The sequence below is a fragment of the Xiphias gladius genome, chromosome 19, assembly GCF_016859285.1.
Source record: "Xiphias gladius isolate SHS-SW01 ecotype Sanya breed wild chromosome 19, ASM1685928v1, whole genome shotgun sequence".
Lineage (NCBI taxonomy): Eukaryota > Metazoa > Chordata > Actinopteri > Istiophoriformes > Xiphiidae > Xiphias > Xiphias gladius.
The window spans coordinates 3,368,152-3,389,708 of record NC_053418.1 but is presented as its reverse complement, the minus strand read 5'-3'; the positions used below and the strand labels follow the sequence as shown (position 1 = coordinate 3,389,708).

The 21,557-nt window shown below is 43.3% G+C and overlaps 2 protein-coding genes and 1 long non-coding RNA gene across 3 annotated transcripts; all 3 read right to left on the bottom strand.

The window, feature by feature from the left end:
* Nucleotides 1–2,165: 2,165 nt before the first annotated feature.
* On the bottom strand, nucleotides 2,166–5,756 carry LOC120805388 (C-C motif chemokine 19-like). Its single transcript, XM_040155593.1, has 4 exons — nucleotides 5,603–5,756; nucleotides 4,166–4,289; nucleotides 3,959–4,064; nucleotides 2,166–2,622 (listed from the first exon to the last, which is right to left on the bottom strand). The coding sequence occupies exons 1-4, from the start codon at nucleotides 5,664–5,666 to the stop codon at nucleotides 2,590–2,592; spliced, it is 327 nt and encodes a 108-aa protein (XP_040011527.1). The 5' UTR covers nucleotides 5,667–5,756; the 3' UTR covers nucleotides 2,166–2,589.
* Nucleotides 5,757–9,216: 3,460 nt separating this feature from the next.
* On the bottom strand, nucleotides 9,217–10,799 carry LOC120805606 (C-C motif chemokine 20-like). Its single transcript, XM_040155981.1, has 4 exons — nucleotides 10,379–10,799; nucleotides 9,962–10,076; nucleotides 9,636–9,748; nucleotides 9,217–9,449 (listed from the first exon to the last, which is right to left on the bottom strand). The coding sequence occupies exons 1-3, from the start codon at nucleotides 10,539–10,541 to the stop codon at nucleotides 9,643–9,645; spliced, it is 384 nt and encodes a 127-aa protein (XP_040011915.1). The 5' UTR covers nucleotides 10,542–10,799; the 3' UTR covers nucleotides 9,217–9,449; nucleotides 9,636–9,642.
* A 7,960-nt stretch (nucleotides 10,800–18,759) lies between these two features.
* LOC120805275 lies at nucleotides 18,760–21,055 on the bottom strand. The gene is made up of 3 exons (XR_005709539.1): nucleotides 20,742–21,055; nucleotides 19,140–20,583; nucleotides 18,760–19,039 (listed from the first exon to the last, which is right to left on the bottom strand). It is a non-coding gene; the product is annotated as an uncharacterized LOC120805275 (long non-coding RNA).
* Nucleotides 21,056–21,557: the final 502 nt, after the last annotated feature.

Sequence of the window (21,557 nt, the reverse complement as noted above, 5' to 3'; positions counted from 1 at the left end):
CATTTAAAACTGTTTTTAAACTTCTTTATTTTTATATATATGTATATGTATGTACATGTGTGTATGTATGTGTGTGTATGTATGTGTGTGTATGTATGTATGTATATTTGTGTCTGTGAGTATGTATATGTTTGTATATATATATATATATAGTATACATATATATAATTTCATCAGGAGGAACTAGATTAAAGTCCCCTGAACGGAGTATTTTCATTGGAATGTGGCCACATGGGGAAGTTGCCTAGATGACCTTTGTCTGGAGGCAAAGACCACTTCTGAAATTTGAAACCCCAAATTTACATCATACTGTCACCAGACAGTCTTTTATTTGACTGCTTTCACACGAAGTCCCTCAGCTTTGTTTTGTTTCACTCCCAATAATTTCCTCTCATTTCCTTGCACAACTCTTCTTGTGGACTTGAAATTTGAGTAAACTTTGAGTTTGGACCATTTTGGCACCTTCACTGTAGACAAGTGCTTCTGGCAAGTGTAAAGTGTTATTTAAGCGGGAAAATGATGTAAATGTGAGTTGCCCGAAATCATCTCACAGTCCGTGGATTTCCCTGGTCTGCACGTTGTATATACAAAACCTCCACTATGGTAATGTCTCATGTACTTATGTTTATAAAGGGTTCGAGTTACTTTTGTGCAAATTCTCAAAAGAGTTCATCTCAGCGGTGTGTCAGTAGCCAGAAAAGTTCAGACAAATTGGATCTGCTGGATCGTTTATAACAGATTTTCTGCTCACCGAGGGGAAGCATAGGCTCCACTCACTAATTCCTGCTAGTGTGTGTCTCCAACAGTGAAAAGGGAGGCCAAAATCTGCTAGTTTCAGTCCGTAAACTTGAACAGACTTTCACAAAATTGACTCCTTAAATTGACATAAAACATAAACCCCTGATTCATTTATTCATTCATTCATGACAGACGGTATCAAGTCTCCAAAGTAGAAACACAAAAATAACAGAAATTGTTAGTTAACCGTAGATGAAGTAAGTTATATATTACTGTTATAAAAAAAACGTCTGTGTTAGATTAATTGGAGGTGAAGTTACTGAATGTGGCTTTGAGCTAAATGCTAACGTCTGCGGCGTGCTAAACGCGCTCATGAAGCAGCACGCTCACCGTCTCAGTTTGGTGCGTTTGCGCGCTAACGTCTGCTAATCGGCGCCAATCGCGTAACTGCGGGGCATACCTGTCTGTACCGGATTTTATGGCAGTTGATCCAGTTGTTGTTCAGACATTTCACTCAAGGCCACAAATGTCAACGTCATGGTGTCACAACGGTCACTAGGGCTTGATCCTCTTGGGACCATGAACGTGTGGACAAATGTCACGGCAGTCAGTCTATCTAGCAGCTGTTCAGGTATTTCAGCCTGGACAAAGTGGGGGGCCGACCAACGTCGCCGTCCCTCGAGCCGCTAGCATGGCCTTTTTTGATTTTGAGCTTTGTCTCTAATTCAGTTGTTTAATGGAAGATGCTATGAAAAATATGAACCATGAAAACATCAAACAAGAAAGAATTTAATTGACTTTTCCCAGTGTTATTTAAGGTGTGTTCACAGCAGGCAAATTAGGATATAGCCACAACTATATTGTTGTCGTCCTCTGAATAAACTGATCTGAGGTCCTTGTTATGACTCGTGCACAAATTTGAACCTAATGCGCGATGGGGTCCCCAAAATCTACAGTTGTTCTGTTATTCAGCTTGGGTCCATACAGATTTACGGCTATTATCTTGATATTTAATTCCTATTGTTCAGAAAGCTGAACATAAACAAATGGTAGGAAGGAAACGTGAAGATGCTGATGCTTCTATACAAAAACCAGAAAAAGTACAGTACAGGAAAGAGCAAAGATCATCATGCTCAGATTTTTAGATTGTTCTCCATTCCTGGTGGTCATATCTCCAACATGGCAGCATAAACATCATGTTACGATTGTCTTTAAATGCTGTGGTTTACTTATAATTTGACTTTTTAAAGCAAAAACAAAACTAAAAAGAAACTAAAAATTGTTTGTAACCAAGCATTTTTATAATTTTTTTTTTTTTTGCAGCAGTGGTGGCATTCAAAGAAAACAAACAGAACAAATTGTTTACTCAGGAGTGAACGGAGGGAAGCGTGTCCCCCGACAAAGAATGACAGACACTATCAGGGTTTGGAGAAAAAAACCACAGGGTTTATTCTGAAAAAAGTCGACAGTCAAAGAAATCCATACAACCCGTGAACTGACAATGCCTGAGTAGTTTATCTGTTCAGTGTTAACATTTTAAATTTCTTCCATAAACCCCTGGTCTTCCTAAACACACAGATAACATTAAAAAAAAATATATATAAAAATCCTTCAAAATGCTTTATTTATTTATTTATTTATTGCATCTCAAATAAACATAATTTCATAAAACACAAAGGTAAAATAGATAAAGAGTTCTTCAGGTACAGAATGAAATACTATGATTATCCTGATTTATGTCTCTTTTTTTTTTCAGTGGTGTGATCCAATCCGTCTCTTCCCTGACTTGCAGCAGCCCATTGTTGTTGTCGTTGCTGCAGCGGCCGAAGGGGGTCAGGGGCCGGTCCCGGTTTACTGATGCTTCACTCTCGGGCAGCGTCTGTTCTGTAGACACACAAAAAATATGTAGAAACCAAAGCCAGTAAATCCATCGGTGCCTCAAACTGAAGTTCCTGTCCCTAAATGACGGGAGGTCTTGTGATACGCTTTGCAGTGGAGCTATTTACAGCACTAGATCTTTAAAAATAAAAGCACGCGGATCAAGGAGTGGGACGGAGAAAAGATGAGCTGGATCGTGGCCCATTGGTACTAAATGTTGAGGTAGAAGCTTGAACGCTCTGACCACGCCGCCATCTTTTTTCCTTGTTATTAAACCAGCCAAGGTGACTTGACATTGATGTACACACGATTAAAGATGAGCAGGTTTTTGTTTTTCGGAATATCTTTTGATCCCGAGTCATTAAAAGGCATCAAAATCCTGCAAAACTAAAGGTACATTAAATATGTGCAACCAGTGTGCTGTTGCAGTTGAGGGGTGAATGTCAACGCTGTAAACTACCATCTGTTCATGGTTTGGCGTCCGTACAACCTCATGACTCAAAGCCAGCAGCAGCGTTTGGGGTTTTCCTCTAAATGGATTACATCAGACCTGAGACTTAATGAGGCTTGAAACTGATGCTGAATTTCAAAATAGAACAAAATTTTTTTTTTTTTTTCCCATATCGCTTCAATTTGCACTGTTACAAACTCATTCCGGTTTCCCCGCTTTCCTTGTTGTATGTTTTTGCGGTTGCAGGAGGTTTGGCGTCGTCAGACTTTCAGATCTCACCGTGAACGACGAGAGGAGTAGTCTGAAGTTTCGGGGGATGTTTGCTAATCGGGCAGAGAGCTAAATGAGAAGCTCGATACCAATCTCACGTCTGTGCGTTAAGGATGGAGGTAGAGCCGGGAGGTGATTAGCGGAGCTTAGCATAAGGAGTGGGAGGAGGGGGAAACAACCAGCCTGGCTCTGTCCAAAACTCAAATACATACACCTGCCAACATCGATAAAGCTCACAAACAAAAGTCAACATCATGTTGAGTAGTAAGCTTTAGATTTAGTGTCAGGCATTTGTTTCCCAAACTTTGGACAAAAGGAGGCTAGAAGTTTGCCCTGCTTCCAGACTTTACACTAAGCCAAGCCAAGCTAAGATAAGCTAAACTAAGCTAATTGCCCTCTGGCTCCAGCTGCATGTTTAGCAGGAAGACACGAGAGAGGTATCGGCAAAAAAAAAAACTTTCCCCAGATCTTAAAGTGTGGCAAATTAACGAGCATCGCAGATTCATTTTCAAAGTCTAAATCTAAAGTGTCAGATTTTAGTATGGAGTTTAACCCGACAAACTGATTTAACACTACGCCATTTCAAAGTACAGAGCAGCAACACAGCCAGAGTGAAGGTACCTTTTTCCCGCAGTTAGCCTTCTGTTTGTCCACGTGTTCCTCCACCCCTTTGACCCAGGGTTCCTCAGGGGGCACACACAGTGTCCTGCCCCGTTTGGTCACCAAACTGCAAGAACACCAAGTCATCTGGGTCAGGCCGACAGCGGGATAACTTGCAAACAACTGCAGTGTGAAGCCCATCCACCCATTAGAGACACCTAGACTTACATCGTGGCTTCGAGAAAGCAGCCGTTTCCACGGGTTTGTCGACGGTAGTCTACGATGAGGCCTTTCTGGACTGTTCTGTTCTTGACGCTCAGGCAGCAGTCCATGGGTATCTGCGCCAATGTCACTGAAAGACAAAGGAGATCGGTTCAGTTCAGCTTCCCCCCCAAAATCAGTGTTGTGAATATCACCCACTGCAGGCTTTCAGAGGGGGGTATTAAAGTGCCTGCCGTCTGCTTCTTCACTGAGGGCGGATTTCTACAGATGGAACCCGCGTCGGTTCCACTACTTACAAGTTTTTTACAGCACGAAAATGAGGATCTGAACATCTGCAGAGAGATTTTTCGTACCACCACCACCACCACCGCCACACAAGCCACTTCCCCACTGTGCATCCGTGTGCACCAGGAGGTCCCAGCCGCTGCGCCGCCGCAACAACATCCACACTGTTGTTGGAGCGCACTGCGCATACGACTGGACAGTTCGGAGGAGGATTGTGCGGAGGTGGGCTGAGAAGTTTTGGTAACCGTTTCTGCCTGTCACCGCACGTCAGTGCTGGAGGTCCTAGGGAACAATAGACAGACCTGCCCACAGCTGTTCTTCATAAAGAGGGAAATTACAAACTTTCACAACCAGCTTTTATACCTACAGAGACTTTCAGACTCAAATGGTGTAATCGCTGTCATTACATAATGTCAAACTCAAGACAGAACTTGATTTGCTGACAGGATTTTAGCAAAGAGGCAGCGCAGTCCTCTCAAGCGCTACTCGGATCTATTGAACAGAAGTTTTAGCTCAAGTTCTTCTGTTTATGAGCCGGAGAGGTTCACGAAGTCGGTTCGCAGGTTTCGTCGGAAGGTAACAATGCAGGCACGCTGTCGACGCTTCAAGAGAAGTGTGAGGTTATGTAAGATTTATTGGCTGGTGTGACACAAGCGAGGCGAGCCTGCCTTTCCTGATGTCAACATTCGAGCGTGCACGCGCCGTGTTGTGGCAAAGTGCCTGGAAAAGCGCTTTCCTCATGTGGAAAAGGTGTCGCGCGAGTTCAAAAAGGACGCCTCAAAAGCAACTGGAAATTTAAACTTTTGCACTCCTGCAATAAAGTACAAGAAAAGGAAAAAAAAAAAGATCTTGATAGAGCTGCGATGATAAGTCCATTAATCAATTAGTCTACTTGTTAATGAATTGAGGGTTTGAGTCTATTTCAAGCAAGTGGAGAAGAGCCTGAAGAAGCTGACGAGAGCGAGTTTTAAGGTGGGGTGCATCTCACAGCCACTTTCCAAACGTACAGAGTAAATTTGAGACGCGGCATTTTTTTCCCCTTGCTGACTCTGTGAACTGCTGGATTCGTTCGGACAAACGACGAGACCGTGTCTTTCTCTAAGCTCAGAAAGCCCGGTTGAGCCAGGGAGGATGCCTGCAAAAAAAAAAAAAACTCACCTGTGCAGCAACAGGTGATGAAGAGGAAGCAGAGGAAGAGTTTTGCGTCACCCCACGGAGCCATGTCTGGTCACTGAGCTGGCAAGGTCGTCTCTTCGTCTCACTGGTAGCTGACTGGCTGATCGGGAGCCTGCTCCTCCTTTCAACACCTACAGTGGCAAAGACTCTGTGTGGCAGTGTTTATATGTCCGCTTGGTTTCGATTTCATTTTCCTGGCCCCTCCTCCAGGTCTGACCCCCCCCACCCCACCCCCCCACCCGTCCACTCAGCGGTCCACCATTAACTGCAGAGCTCCAACTAGTTAAAAACACATAGATCTGGACGTCCTCCCAACAGGAAGAAAAGAAAAACCCCTTCTTATTTATTTTATGTGAGATCTTATTTCAGTTCCCGGCAGCTCTTCCAAGATATCAGGAACAGTTTGTCACACTTTGAGTCAGGCCACTTCTCCAGCCTCTTAACAAACGTAAACAGCAGTGAGTGATTTATGAAATATTATTTATTACAATTATTGTGCCGAGGCCGCACATGAAATATAAATTACACCGTGAAGGGTCTCTCTTTTTTTTAAGAGGTGAAAGACGAAGTCCAAGGCCCTCCACCCTCACACCGGTCATTTTTCTCCACTGCCAGGTTTGTGATTTCTGTCCCCACCAGGAGAACTAGAGTATAAACGGACGGTATTAAAAAAACAACAACTATGAACAGGTTGGACTGTGCAATTAGTATGAAGTACGAAGTAGTATGAAGTAACTCAAATTCAACTAATTGGAAGACAAATATGATATCGTGAAGGAAAAAAAAGCACACACACACACACACAACTGCGACTCTGAATATTGCAGTCACAGATGGTTCCTTGGGGAACACATTGGCCAAAGGCAAATGAACCCTGATGAAACCTCTGAGATTTGGTATCTTGCGTGTCGTTCAGACTAATTTACCCACATTTTTGTGACTCAAGGCTGGGCAGACATTAGTTGTTAGGTAAAGAAAGGGCGTTCTGTCTCGTCCCCGCTCTGCAAAAGAAAGGGGGGGATTTCTACGGCCAGGTTTGGCTCGTCGTGTGAGGGGAAAAAAATCAAACTCGCTTTCTCTGTGTAACAAGAGAAGTTGGTTTGGTCTTTTTCATGTTTTCATAAAGATCAGATGACAGACAAAGGTAAGATAGTAACCCTTTGCACACACGAGTTGATACATAATGATGTGCTGCTACGATCACATTGCAGTAGATGTTACCCTACGTCTGTACCCTCTGGCTCCGGTGTGCGTTTCACTTGCACAGTTGCTTGACCGGAAACGAGTCAAAACAAAGCGCGTTTCTACACACGTCCGTCGTTGATCTGTTCCCACGTGAAAGATGAGTGACAGCGCGTTGAAAAACTGTGATTCCAGTGGAAACGATACCACCACATCTGCATAGTGTCTGTGAAGGACAACTTTCTCTTCCCCCACTTACTGTATTGAGGAAGTTGCCACCAGTCAGTCTGAACAGTGGCCTCTTTATGTTGACATTTACCAATATTTGATTTGTACCATTAAGTATTTAACTTGGCCACTTTCTTGCAGGAGCAAATATTTAACTGTGTTGTTCGGTCAAAGCTTGTAAAGGGACAGTGGAGGCTCTGCAGGAGAAGGTTTCACTTTCCTCTAAATCCCTGTTTGAATGATGACTGCTATATTTACTCCCCTGGAGTTTCCCTGCAGAAGCAGTTACAGGAATATGAGAAAGTTGATGGACCCGAAGTATTGCCTGCAGAAGAAAAAATCTGGCAGGAATCCAGGTGGCGGCTCTAAGTGCGATACTCAGCCAAGTTTTATAGGATTGAGCATGTCAGTAATCGCTTGAGTCCGGGCCCTGTCAGCAGAGAACGGGTTTTGAACATGCCCCCTGAAGACCACGTTCGAGGGAATAATCTCTCTGAACATCCAGGTCTTGTGAAGGTCAAGGACTAAGCAGTTCAGTGGTTTGTCATCACTTATACACATTCGTTATAAACACCGGAAGGAGGTTGGGGTGGATGGTGGGCGCACGACAGGCATGACTGTCTGTACACGCACACACACACACACACACACAGTGGGATCTGAGACCACTTTATATACTCACATATATACATATACTGTGCACTACTGGTCAAAAGTTTTAGAACGCCTCCATTTTTTCCAGTTGTTACTGATATTTACAAAGTGTATTGTCTCAGTGTTTCTGAAATTAAAGCATAGAACAAATAAATGATTTAAAAAAAAAAAAAACACAGAATCTTAAATCCTAAATTCAATGTAAAGTTTTGACTCATCCACACTCGTGACATTCTTTCTTCGATGGAAAGGAAACGTTATTTTGAAAGGTCATCTCGACTCTCTTGCAGAAGTTCCCAGAAATTTGTTGCACTTGCTTTGCTTTAACCTTCAGTGCGGTTCATCCAAGACCAGCTCCGTGGGGTTCAGGTCTAGAGACTGTGCTGGTCCTTCATCAAGTGAAGCCACGTCTTGTTCTTTGCTTCTAATGTTTTGGGTCATTATCTTGCTGTAAGTCTGTCTACTTATATATATATATATATATATGTGTGTGTGTGTGTATGTGTACACACACATATGTATATATATACATACTTCTCCTTTCGATACTTTGCAGTGCATTTTGTTTTGCTTGCTCCCATCAAAAGAACATCTGCAACAAATCTGTCTCAGATCAATATAGATGTAAATAAGGGAGTTTACTTTCGGTTTTTAGTTTGGGGTGGTCTGTGATGACCTAGTCCGACCCAAACTTCATTGTGGGAATCTCAGCAGGATGCTTTCTGGGCCTAACCGTACCCCTCGGGGCCGTGAGCTCTGCAACACTGTCCTGTCACGAGAGGCCCAAATGGTTGGAAGGACTTCCTGTTCTCAGAAGCTCCAAGGTCCCAGATTTCAATAACAAATCATCTCAGTAATGTCAGGAATTCTTAACAGTAACTCATCAACCTCGAAAACAGAATCGAGTCTTCACACCGCAATCGGTGTTTAATCAGTGTGGGATATGTTTCATCACACAAAGAAAAAGAATAAAACAGAGTTTTATGTTTTTAGGTGTATTGAGATTTCTGTTTGACAGTACGGCAGGCAAGAGCTCAGTTGTTCTCGGGAAAGTAAATGGGGCCCTGCAGTCTGAATGTTGCTCAACGCAGAGCCGCACGAGGAAACACACGCACATGGACGAAGCGCCAGCAACATCTGTGAGATGTGAGCGAGCTCCGTCTGCTGCTGAGGACCACCTGACATGGTTGAAAGCCCCGGAACAAGCAACGCTTGAGTCGACACAGCTTTGTCGAGTGCTCATTTTAATTTCAGCGTTCAGATCGCAGGATTCCCGCATGGCTGACTATTGCCACGCACCCAGCGTTCGCTTTTTACTAATTACCAACGCGTTTATCGTATTTTTCGTGGTTCTGGGAAATTCTGTTGCGTGCAAATTGCAGCATTTCTTTATTCTCTTCTTCCTACATTCCTCATGCTGCATGTGCGTCATCATATTGTCAGCATCCGGGTGACGTGTTTCGGTTTAAACGAGAGGCGGCGACTGGACGTTGGAAAATAATATCAAACTTTATTTTAAAACAACTCTCAGACACAAATCATCTCAACATTTTGTACACGGTGTCGCTAATAACAGCACTGTAATTTCAGTTTTTCACTTGCACTTGTGAAATTACAATTATGATCTTCTCCGACTGTCCTGATCGTCTGCAGTACAACATGGGAACGTGGGAATGAATCCGGCCTCTGTCTTCAGCTCTCACTCAGGACTCGGTCCTCCTTGATCTTCAGCCATCTTTGTCCTGGAGTCCGCTCCTCCCTGCGTCTACAGAAAAGAAGAGCAGTGAGTCTCTGCACGGGTGACGCGTTTTAAAAGGCAACAGTCAGGGAATGACCTCCACATCACTTAAGAAAAACAAAAGGCCGCAAGAAAGCTTTGTGTGCACAGAAGTGCAGCCTCTGTTTTTAAAGCTCCGGCAAAAGGGTTACAAGGCGTTTTTTTTTTATTTACCTGATATCTAATGTGCTCTGCTTCTTTTATCCAGAAGTTTAATGTGAGATTTCACCCACGCTCGCTCGCTGGGGTGGACCACACACAGAGTCTTTCCAGCCTTTGTAATGAACCTGAAAAAGCGGATGAGGACACAAAGAAGTGAGATCAGGGCCGCAGAGCGGGAAGAGAAAAACACGTTCATCCACTTTTACCAGCCTTCCTGGCTTTCCCGATTGGGATGTAGCAGGAATTAGATAAACAAGCTGCCGCAACCATTCGGCCGAGAATCTGACGTTTACCTCGTCAAACGTGTGTCAATGTTGTACACATGGTTTGCCACTTACACAGTAGCGCTGATGTCGCAGCCCCTCCCGGCTTCCTGAATGGTGTAGCTCGCAATCTTTATCAGCGGCAGAAACCTGTCAGTGGTGCTCAGACAACAGTCCACCGCAATCTCAGCTGCGGGAAGAAGGAGAAACACATTCATCAGGAGGGAAGATTTGTCAGAAAATGTAGAACGAGTGGGATGAAATAGGCAGGTGGATTTATCTATCAATTTCAAGTGCACTGCGCTTCTCTGGATTGTCTCTTGTAAAAATTGTTTTTAAATTAATTGTGCATGTCATGTAGATCCATTTTTGTTCAGTAAAAACAAATGTCATTTTAAAACCTGGTTCGCCGTGACAGTCTGAGACTTAAAGACCCCATGCGACCTGCCCTCGCACCTCGCAGAGCTTAAACAGGAGGAAAGTAGGTCTCACCTGCTGCGAACCCAGCGCAGATGACACCCAGCAGGAGCAGGGCTGCGACTCGAGAGGCCATGTCTCCGTTTCCTCGTAGGCTCGTGAGCTCAGCTTGGCTGCCAGTCTCTTCCAGAGCGCGACGGTGCTGCTGTGGGGAAGGAGAGGCGCGCCGCAGGTGCATTTATGCCGGTGTGCAAGCGAAAGCGAAAGTGTCACCTGTGCCCATGACTGGAAATGGGAGAAAGTTGGCACATGTGTCTGGCTGATTACTGTATCTCTTCACTCCTCCGCTCTTTTGTGTTCCATGCCAAAACTTTCCCGTCTTTCTAGGTAGTTCCCTGAGGCCAGTCTTTTTCAGGGCAATCGTCTTTTGAGAAAAATACCTTCTACACTTTATACGGTCCGTATTTGCACTAAAGTGACGTAGTCCTTTCATAAGCACAAGCACAGCTGCTGTATGTCTTTTATGTTCTACTGTGTATTATCTACTAATATTTTTGTGCATACATTTCAAAATCTGTAAATTTCACTATTTTGCAACCCAATTAATTGGAGGGAATTTCTTTGTCAGCGAAAAAATGACCACTTGAGTTTGATTGATGTCACTGGCTGCACATATTGCACAATTCCCTGCTTTCGCAACAACAACAAAAAGTGAAGTGCGTTGAATTCTTATTTAATAACGGTAAACAAATGTGCACTGACAAGTGTGTAATATGTAGCCTACTGTGCACAATTAGTACGTAATATGGAAGTGGGATACAACACTCAATAAGGATAGAAAGCTTCGTAGCAGTTGATCACAGTCTGAATATATAATCATATTTCAAATTTCAAATGTTAATGTAAATGTTAAGGCTGTGTGAGAGTTATACTTGAAGCTGGTGAGACAAATGAATGAGCTGAAGGGTTCGTTTGTCAGTGCTGAAAGGAGCTGAAGTGTCATTTGAGACGAAATCACTGGGAGCAAATGAAGTCTCCCTCGAACAGCAAGAGATAAAAGTGATACAACCGTCGGTGCGCATGCGAAAGCCGAAGCCTGCGGCCACAGTTCCCGCTGACGTGGGGGCCCTGGAGACACTCGAAGTGTGTGCACCTTAAGCAGAGGTGAAATAGTAAAGCAATAGAGATGTCGATCCAAGTGCGAGAGCTGAAAGTCCCCGAACTGTTCGTTTGGAAGGGGCACCCGTGGCTCTGCAGCTGCATCTCATCTCCTAACTGGAAAATAAAGAGCCAAATGTTAGCCCGATATATCAATCCAAGTGTAGTCAGAAGCCTGCTCCTCTCATTTCTTCTTTTTGCCCAGTGACAAAAGCCAAGCTGAAGCGTGGTGAATTGCATAATGCTAGTGTACTAGGGGTGAGAAATCAATCTGAATCTCCTCAGCGTAACCAGGCCGGGAAATGGAAGAGTGTTTGCACCAAGATGACTGATCCCTCTCCAGCTTGTCTCCTCACTAATCTTGACACATGTTATCGGCTCTACTGTATGTAGTAGTAATGCATTGGGTCACCAACCGGGTTTGTGTGAATGGTGCTTGTCTGTGTGAGTGCGAGTGCATGTGTGTGCATGCCACCGACCACTAGATTACAATCTGTGAGTGTGGGAGTTGTTGAGCAACAGAGCGGACACTTTTTCCCGCCAGAAGCATAGGTTTTGCCAAGACTGACGCAACCCTTGCTAACGCTGTGTTGGAGAGGACATGCGAGGAGAGACTTCTTTCACGGAGAGGTTCTGTCTGCTACTGGGTCGATTTCCTGTCGTTTTTACAGTTATGGTCTGTTTCCGCTGTCTCTGTAGACAAGATGAATTTGTGTCCTTTTCTTGAAGCATTAGTTTAACATTTTAGGAATTACACGTTACTTTTTTTGTGAGAAAGTGAGATTAGAAGATCAATATCAATCTCATATCTGTGTGCTATCATCACTCTTTTTATTATTCCAATTCATCAAATGACTATGCGTAATACGAAAGGGGTTTCTCATAGCGATGATCCAACGGAGGATCGATCATCTCTGCACTTCCCCTCGGCTCTGCGGGGCTTTGTAGCATCTTTCCTCCCATGAATTTGTTTTTCTGGCCTGCAACTTTTACCTTTCTGACTCACTCCTGTGGATTTGAAAGTGTTGTCTCCAGCCACAGCGGGCAGCTGCGCGTTTCCTGCCCAGCAACAAACACCAGACAGGCAAGGTTAGTGAGTAGCCGGTGACACCGGAGGCAAGAACGACAATACAATACAAGAACATCGCTCCCTACATGTTGAACTATTCCTTTAAAACACAGACACGCAGAGCGGTGTTGCTCCTTTTTGGCCGCTAATCGTGTCATTTTGTCATACTGAGAAAAATGCCAAAAAAATGTGGAGAAATAAAATGATTGTTGCTTCACCAGAATGCCGACCTTCTCCGGTGCGTGTTCACACGTTGAGTAATATGCTGTCTTCCACATTTACATAACAGCGTGGGTTAATAATGACAGTCGGTGTATTCATTCTGTTCAGGGGGGAAATTTTAGCTACAAGTAAACGGGAACTGGCATTATGTAGAAATTACTCAATAATTTCAGCTTTAAAATTTTTTTTTTTTTTTCAAACCTTGACCCAAATAACAGTAGCGTTTCTTTTCATGAAACAGCCAGCATATTGAAATAATTTATCTGGAAAAGCTGTGCCCCTCCCTCCTCAAGCGCTGGACGTTTGTATTGTAAATGCTGATGAGAGAATAACTTGCACATCCTGCTGTAAATCGACCGTCAGGCAGCACTTGCACAAACGTTCCTTGGCTGGAGGACTTTTTGGCTGCAGCTTAGCATGACACGTCGAGTCCGCCGCCATCCGCGTGGTAACGTCGGTACAGAAATATTCAGAAATATTAAACTACAAAACAGAATCTTTGCCAGATATGGAGATCTCTAAAAAAAACTATTGATGGCAGAGCTCGGTGCTTATTAAAACACCTGTCCCTCATTGCTCATCAAGACTTCTGACATCCTGAACTGTCGTCTAGCCACTTTGACAATAGTAGTCCAGACACAGCCGCAGGGCTCGAGGTTTCAGCAATCCAATTCCACCTCGGCAGTCAGTTACGTCAGCAGGCGGTGTGATTGTAGATTAGACTTAGCTGGAAGGTAACGGTGTGAAACTGTCTCCGAGCACAACTACGTGAACTCGTTTGGTTCTTTGGCCTCGTTCCTAAGAAAACAGATTGGAAAAAAGTTGGTCCTTTGTGTCCGCCAGGGTAAATTTCTCAGGCGATTCTGTTCAAGCCCTGGCAGAGAGCCTCAATTTTGAGTTTCACCTTTGTAGGATTAAAGAAAGACTAAAATGACCAATTACCCTCATGCCTTCAAATGTAATGGACATCAATGGACTTGTTGTGTTTACACCAGTTATGCATGAATCCGAATCCCAAATGAATTCGGGTCAGGCTTTAACTTTTATTTTAGCACCACACTTCTCTTTTGTATATCCATGTCAAACCCCCATCTTATTTTTTCTGTGACGCTATTGTGGGTCAAGCAGCTCTTCTGTGGAGAAATGAGTAAGTCAGTGACCCTGCAAACTGAGATAATAAAGTGCAAGATCAAACATGTGGAGGGAATGGAAAAGAAAAGATTGAAAGATAGGCATATATCTGAATAAGTCGGCTCAAAAAAGCCTTCAGGGATGCACTGTGTTTTGAAACTGGACCTCAGAGATCAGCTCTCCATCAAACTGTTAGACGCATCAGTGCTTCTTCTACCCTGGAATTTCTGCTGATAAAGTTTCACCTCAAGTCCTCCAACTTTATAGGCCCCAAGGGAGTGTCTCTGGAAATCCCTCGTCTACAGCACCAGCTGTACAGGAGGTTCATTTAAATGGATGGCCTGCAATAATAAACATGGTTTCGGCACAAAAGCGACTTGGTTAAATTTAGGGAAAGATCATGATTTTGGGTTACAATAACTATTCCTTTTAGCTTAGAGGACCTTCATTGTCCTGGTTACACTAATAAACGTGGTTAAGGTTACGGAACAGTCACGATTGAAAGAAACAGATGACTGTTGGTTTCAAATGGGAACAGAGCAGCAGGCTCCTGTGCGCAAGTCGTGTTTTGTTGAGCCACCCACCCCATCCAACATCCTCCTAATATGGACTCTGTTGCTCTTTACTCTAACTTCTTCCTCTGCTCCCGTCATAATTACTACGGGCACTGAAGCTCGCCTGATAATGAAATATAACTCTGGCTCGTAATAAGCTGATTGCACAGGCGACCTATAGTGGCAATTTTTTTTCTAAGGGGAGGACAGTTTCAAAATATGTGGCATGTTAACGTATTGAGTAAAGCAAAAATGGCCTTTGTGTCTGAATACGAAAACACATTCACAATATTCTTTATTGCGGTCTGATCCACGAGTGCATTTACTGCCGAAATCCTGTGGGCAACCACCTCCTCTGCTGACACATTCAACCCTCAGTTGCCACACTGGGGAAGCGGAAGGAAAGGGGAACGTAAACAAGTCTGCAGAACCATGTGATTTTCAGTAAAGCAGGAATAGACTTCATATCCAGGTTAAGATTTACTTTGTTATCAAGTAGTCATTAAATAGATTTGCAAAAAGGGGAAGCATTCGAGAAGAAATTCCTGCGTACAAAGACAGAGGAACAAAGCCCAGACCAGCCCGACCATTTAACAAGAAATCAAAACTCAGCGCAGAGGATTTGACTGAACAGTCCATGCGCGGAGCTGAGAGTACGGCAGAGCGATGGACTAAGTCCAGGTGCGACAATTGGTTTACATGTGTTCAAGTGTTCTCTAGCAGCTACGTCAGTGGTAGCCAAATGTGCCTGCAGAGAGGAATGTACAAAACAGACAGAATTGGGAGCAATACATTTGCAGAACAACTGCAGTCTCACTTTAACGCATTCACTCGCACCCATCCTGACGTTCTCGGACAGTAGTTCTTGACTTGTTAACCCTTAAATTAAAGAAATGTCTATTTGAGGCCCCCTCGTCACAGGTTGCAGGTTGGTTAGATTGAGATTGAGATTCATCTTCCAACCCTTTCACGGGTTTCTAGCCCTATTTGGGAACTACTGTTGTACCAGTGCTGCGAAGTCGGAGGTTAGACGAACCCCTGGATCTGGTAAGATACACGGAGCGTCAAGAGTCAAGCCTGCTCAGGGGCACTTCAACAGGGAAATCGATTCCTTTCATTTCTGTTTAAACTTGTGGTTCTTTGGTTAAAGATTACTCAAACCAAAACCTCTGCCCTTTTCACCCTCACAGAACATGTTTTAGCTTTATTTTTTTTCAACTGTCAGTATCCCGTCACATCGGACCCACAAAGCAGCACTGGATGTTAAGCTTTAAAGGAATAGTTTGTCATTTTGGTAGAAATGTGTTTTTTTGCTTTCTTGCTGTGACTTTGATGAGAAGATTGATAAAAACTGTATTTGTACAGCTGAGAGCCGTAGAGGTGCTGGGGAGGCAGATCTTCTCATTTCTGGACAGAGCCGGGCTTGCTGTTTCCCCCTTGTTTCCAGCCTTTATGCTAAGCTAAGCTAACAGTGTCCACCTTCCTATTCAACGGGCAGACATAGGTCTTAACTGTCGACAAGAAAGCAAGCATATTTCACTGAATTTTTAACTGTTCCTTTAGCATGAGTTAACAGGTAATGCAGTGTCTTAAACAGGGCAATGACCATGATACGATTAATGAACCAGTCAAAAAATGTTAAAAATCAGAATTGCGCAAAGGTGCATGTCTCCCATCCTGATGAAATGTAGTCCTCGGGAATTTTTCCAGGGCAGTGGAAGAAACAACAAGCTATGGCTACGTGAAAACTGATGACATGCTGAAGAAGCACGGCTGGCAGACACGCCCAGGGTGGACGTGGATGATATCTAGTTATGTTCTGCTCCTGTGAAAATCTCTCACACTATTTTTGGCATTAGATTAGAGGACGGGCAAGACCGGGAAATCGTACACCACCAAGAAGAATATACAGTAAATCTACCTTTGAAAAATACGTTTTATTTAAATTTCTATGTTAATTTTCCATATCTTAAAAAAAAGATATAACATTTTTCATAATACATTTAGTTCTTTTTTTAAATGGAGGTCTTCAGATGACTGAGTTTGTCAGAGCAGATGTCCTTTCCCTTTTTTTTCTGGAGAATATTGTTTGCTGAAATGAAACTCTTCAATTGTGTCACTACTATAGAGGAACTAAACCCCTTGTAGTGGTTAATCCTCACCATTGTTGTCTGCTGAAAAAAAAAAAAAAAAAAAAACAACAAAAAAGAAAAACCAACTGATTTCACGCACTCTGCAATTAGACAAACACAAGACATATTTGTTTAATCAAGGGCCCTGGCACATGATTACCAAACTGCAACAGCTCCACAGCTTGCCACATCAGGGCCCAAAGTTTCATTTTCTCTCATTCTTTATCATATAAAGAATGAGAACCTTACTTACAGTAAGGTTCATATTCATGCGTGTTGTAGGAGTTTTGAAGGGTGGCCAGGGTTTTCTGTTACCGTTTAGTGGAGCAGGATTGTTCATTTAATCGGAATTTTCCACCAGCTAAAAAATTGGCCAGATGTAGCTGGCAGCCCTGCAACACATTCAATCAATACTCGGTTTCTAGCCTGTCCAGAGAATGTGTCTCAGATGACTTGGATTTTTTTTTTTTTTTTTTTTGGTACCAGCTGTGACACAGGTGGTCTTGTTAATACCTGAATTCTTTGCCTACGTAAGCATTTTCAAAGCTACTGCCTGTTCTATCCATCCGGTCCAACTTTGGGGTATTACTTCTCAGCACTCAAAGATTTTTCACTCAAATGATTGGAAATTGCTAAATTGGAGATTTGAAGGGGGGGGGGGGTCAGTCTAGACTGCAGTTCTTGTAGATGGTGAGACAACTCAATCAGCAACTCTGGAGGGGCCCCATGCCCGTTTAACAATGCCAGTGAGCATTGATTTGGTTAGTTGTTTGATGAAATTGAAACATTCCTGGTGGAAATTGGTGTGAAACAATGTTTAAGTCAACCAAATGAAAAATGCTGACTTTTCAATCCAATTTAGCCCACTTTTAGATGTCTTTTGGCAGGCAAATTATCAAAATTATAACTGGGATGTGGCCGTTAAATTAAATTAAATGGTTAGAATATGAAAGTGGTAAGGTAAAAACTTGTAGCCAATGTGGATGTTTGTCAACGGATGTTAAGGCAGACAATATTTCTTTGTTCCTAAAAGCAGAAGTGGGCTTTCCATCCAGGGAGAAACTTGGACTGAGCAACAATGGATAAACTGTGTCCCCAACCACCGATAAAAGGTAGACTTTCAGCTCTGACTTTAAGTGATCGTTGAGTAATAATGGTATCTCCCTCTTAGGAAATTCTCAAGTGCCGAGGCTCAGTACAACACAGTAGATTCAGCTTTTGATTATAGGCTTCAATGTACAGAAGAAGACAGCGCTCCAACTGACAAGCGTCACCGTTCCCACTGGGATGGGCAGAATGTGCCTCTTCATTTCACCATCTAAAGACAACTAAAAAGTTTCAGATATGTAGAAACAATTTCCTTTTGGATATGAATATGCATAAAACTACTCATGTATGACACCAAAGTTTCAATATCTCTGGCTGAGGTTACAGTGGTTTGTGGTTGGTATGGCTCATAGCAAACCAAACCACCCACAGGGTGGCTTTGATTTCATCAGTGGGTTCTCACGGTCAATTGAGAACTGCTGTCACCTAGTGCCTCATACTTGATATTACAATGTTCTGCAATCATTTTTTTTTTGGAGCTCTCTGCCGGAGGTGACTCTAGGAAGCGAGCCCCCTGTGCCCCACTGCCGAAGACGGTGGAGTCGTGATCCAGCACTTCATGTACTCACAGTGCCACACTAAATACTTAGTGTCAAAAATAAATAAATTGACGGTTCAGTGTGAAATGACATTGTGCGGTTATAGGTACCTCATCCACTAGAATAAGCATGATCTAAGTTACCCAACGTACTGAAAAAAAATGAACCCAACAAAATGGAAAGACACTGATTCTTCAACTTGAATGTGACCCTCACTCCAGCAAATGAACGATGAGTTTCTTACAGTGCCATATACTTATTGCTGCTGCTGCCTTATTGTATTTATTTAGATTAAGATATTGTACAAATGGTTTTGGGGCAACTTTGAGACACTATCAGTGCAAATACAGTGCAAATACAAAATTTGTGGAAAATTGTTTTACTCATCATTCATATGCTTATCAAGCCAGCAGGAATTCCCAGGCATTTTCACTTTTAATTCAAATCCAAATGATCAAATCCGTTAAGTTGTTTTCTGTATATTAAATGAGATCTGCCTGATGCATCATTAATGCACACAAACACACAGTTATTGAAATTACATCCCTTTGATAAATTCCTTAAAACTGCATTTATTTTTGCAAGTGGACTGTTTTTTTTCTTTTATTTTGAATCTATTTTCATATAATGTTTTCACACCTTTTTTGCACAACACTTTCTGCCATCTGCACTGTGTTTTTTCAATTTTTAATTAAGAGCATAATGTCTGTATAGCATCCTCTGGTATTTATTATATATTATAGTACACACAGTCTTCATGTTGCAAACAATACAAGTGAATGAACTTGCACCTCAAGTAAGAATAAAACCTCTTCCATTCAGGGCTGCAACAAAAAATAATTTTCATTATTGATCAAGACTGCTGATTCATTTCTCAATGAATTGTCTTATAAAATAAAAACGTCAGAAAATAGAGAAACATACCTTATATAAATTTCCTGCAGCCCCAGGTGATGTCTTCAGATGTCTTGTTTTTTTCGGACCAACAGTCCAAAACCCAAATATACAGAGAAAAGCATCAAATCATCATATTTGAGAAGCTGGAACCTGCAAATGCATTTTTGCTAAAAATCATTTAATCAATCAATCAATTAATCAATACTAAAATGATTATTGGATTAGCAAAATGCTTGATGGTTGATTTTCTGTCGATCATCTAATTATTTAATCCACTAATTGTTGCAGCTCTACTTCCGTCACTGAGGAAAAATTTCCGTTTAGGTTTTTTCTAATTCTGTTAATTAGGATTATAAAATATGGGGATTCGTGCAGGGAAAAGCGGTTAAGACATATGAAAGAGAACCTGCATTTATTTATAAATTACGTGTCCCCCCCCCCTTTTTTTCTGGTAATTGTTTCACCTAAAAAAAACGTCCCTCAAAAGAACAACAAAACAAAGTGTTATTCAAGGATATTAAATACAACTTGAAACAACTGCGACACATCGGTTTTCATGAGCTTGTTTTGTAAAAGGAAAGGAAAAATGAATGGAAATGGGTAATGGCTTAACGCAAGCCTTGTGGTTTATCCTGTTAGATTTAATATAAGAAAGCGGAGGGGGGGAATTATCAGTGCGTCCCTTAAATCCTTTTCACCAAAGTGTTTTCTTCCGTGGATCCGACAGATGTCAGGTTTGCCTCTCAGATGTGGCCTCGGCCGGGGCCGAGAGGAGGATGCTGTTTGGAGGAAAAATCAGCGCTGGGACCTGGCTGTGGATGTTGAGGAAAAATGGCTACCGGCAGGAGGAAGGAGAGGGAGCAGTGACCACTTTTTGGATTAAAGCTTTTTTTTGGTGACATATGGATATACACGGAGGGCCCCGCATCGACTTAATTGACACATTGGGGGTTATCATCAGCGTTAGAACCGAAGTATTTTGCCGTAAACGCCGCTTGCTGGTAAGTGTAAGGCGGATACACGAAACACACACAGGTCTCCGGAGGGGGCTAGTTAGCACTGCGCTGCTAGCTGCCCTAGCACGGGAGTTAGCCTGGACAGGAATGTCAATCTCGGCTCGCGTGAACGTTTCTTTCAACCGCAGAAACATTCAAGCTAACGTTAGCCTGTCAGCGGCGACGGCCGGGGAGACGCTACATGTCGACTCTCAGTGGCGCCGGCCTCCGTATTTTGCGGCGTGTTTACCGGAGGCCACGGAGTTACACGGACGTCACCGTGTAGCCTTGACAGTTGTCGTTCAGACGCTTGCGATGCTAGTGCGATCAGCTGGTCGCTAGCTAACTGTTGCAAGCTAACGTAGCTGGCAGCGTTTCGGTCACACATTGCAGGTTTGCTGCTGTGTTGTGTTGTGTTTTCGAGCGGCGTCCTTGGACGGCGGTGCTTGATGCAAGAACTGGACCGATTACAATTCCTGGGGAGAAACAAACAAACAAACAAAAAACAGAAACGCATGAGGACGCGGACCAGTGCAACCGTTAGGGGCACAGCTACAGTATGTGACGTTGGCTGCATTTATTACTCAACATTAACTGTATTATAAACATGGTTGCTCTTATCGTTGTGACTTACCAGTAACCGGCATGGTTCGCTGATAATGAGGTCGCAATGATTCGGCATATTTACTGGGCTGCGTCGGCCCCGTGTCTCGCTTACACAGCCTGCCGTGAGCCTGATGTGCAACTCAAAAAGTCACACCTGTGTGCGGCCAATCTGGCCGGTGCATTGTTCCCGACTGCATGGCGCGACCGCATGCCTGCCCCTGCGGCCGGCTATCCACCGAACAGCAGCCCCGGTCTGGCTGCCGGGCTGGGGCTGAACGTGGACGGCGATGCGTTCAATGTCTCGGCAAACTTCTGTCATGCCTTTTGCAGTTGTTCGCTGTGTCCCTCGGCAGTGCGGTTGTCGGGCTGTGACACAGGCGCGGACCACATGACTGAGATGGTTTTACTTCTGCATGTTTCATGCTTGCTGGTAGTTACAGGCACTGACTACCCAGAGATAGACACTGCCTGTGACAAAGTGCATTATGCGAGATTCCAAACTTAACTGCATATGGAGGCGTATGGGGAAAACATATTGCAGGGATAAGAACTTACATATGTCAAGACAAAAATACTTGGTGAAATATTGCAAAACAGGTCCTCGTGCTTGCGTCATCTGTGCAATGCAGGGATTTCTGTTTGTTTCTGGCACAGAATAACGACTGCGATTAACCCGGTGCCTGGAGGTCACCTTAGAATTGACCAAACATCATCTGTTCAGGGGACTGTAGACAAACTCGATCAGCCACAGCCAACGTTAACCTGCTTCTCGCTCCAGTCGGTTTCATATGTGAGATGTTTCGTATGTTTAGTCTCAGGTAATTGAATTGGGTCTGAGACGCTC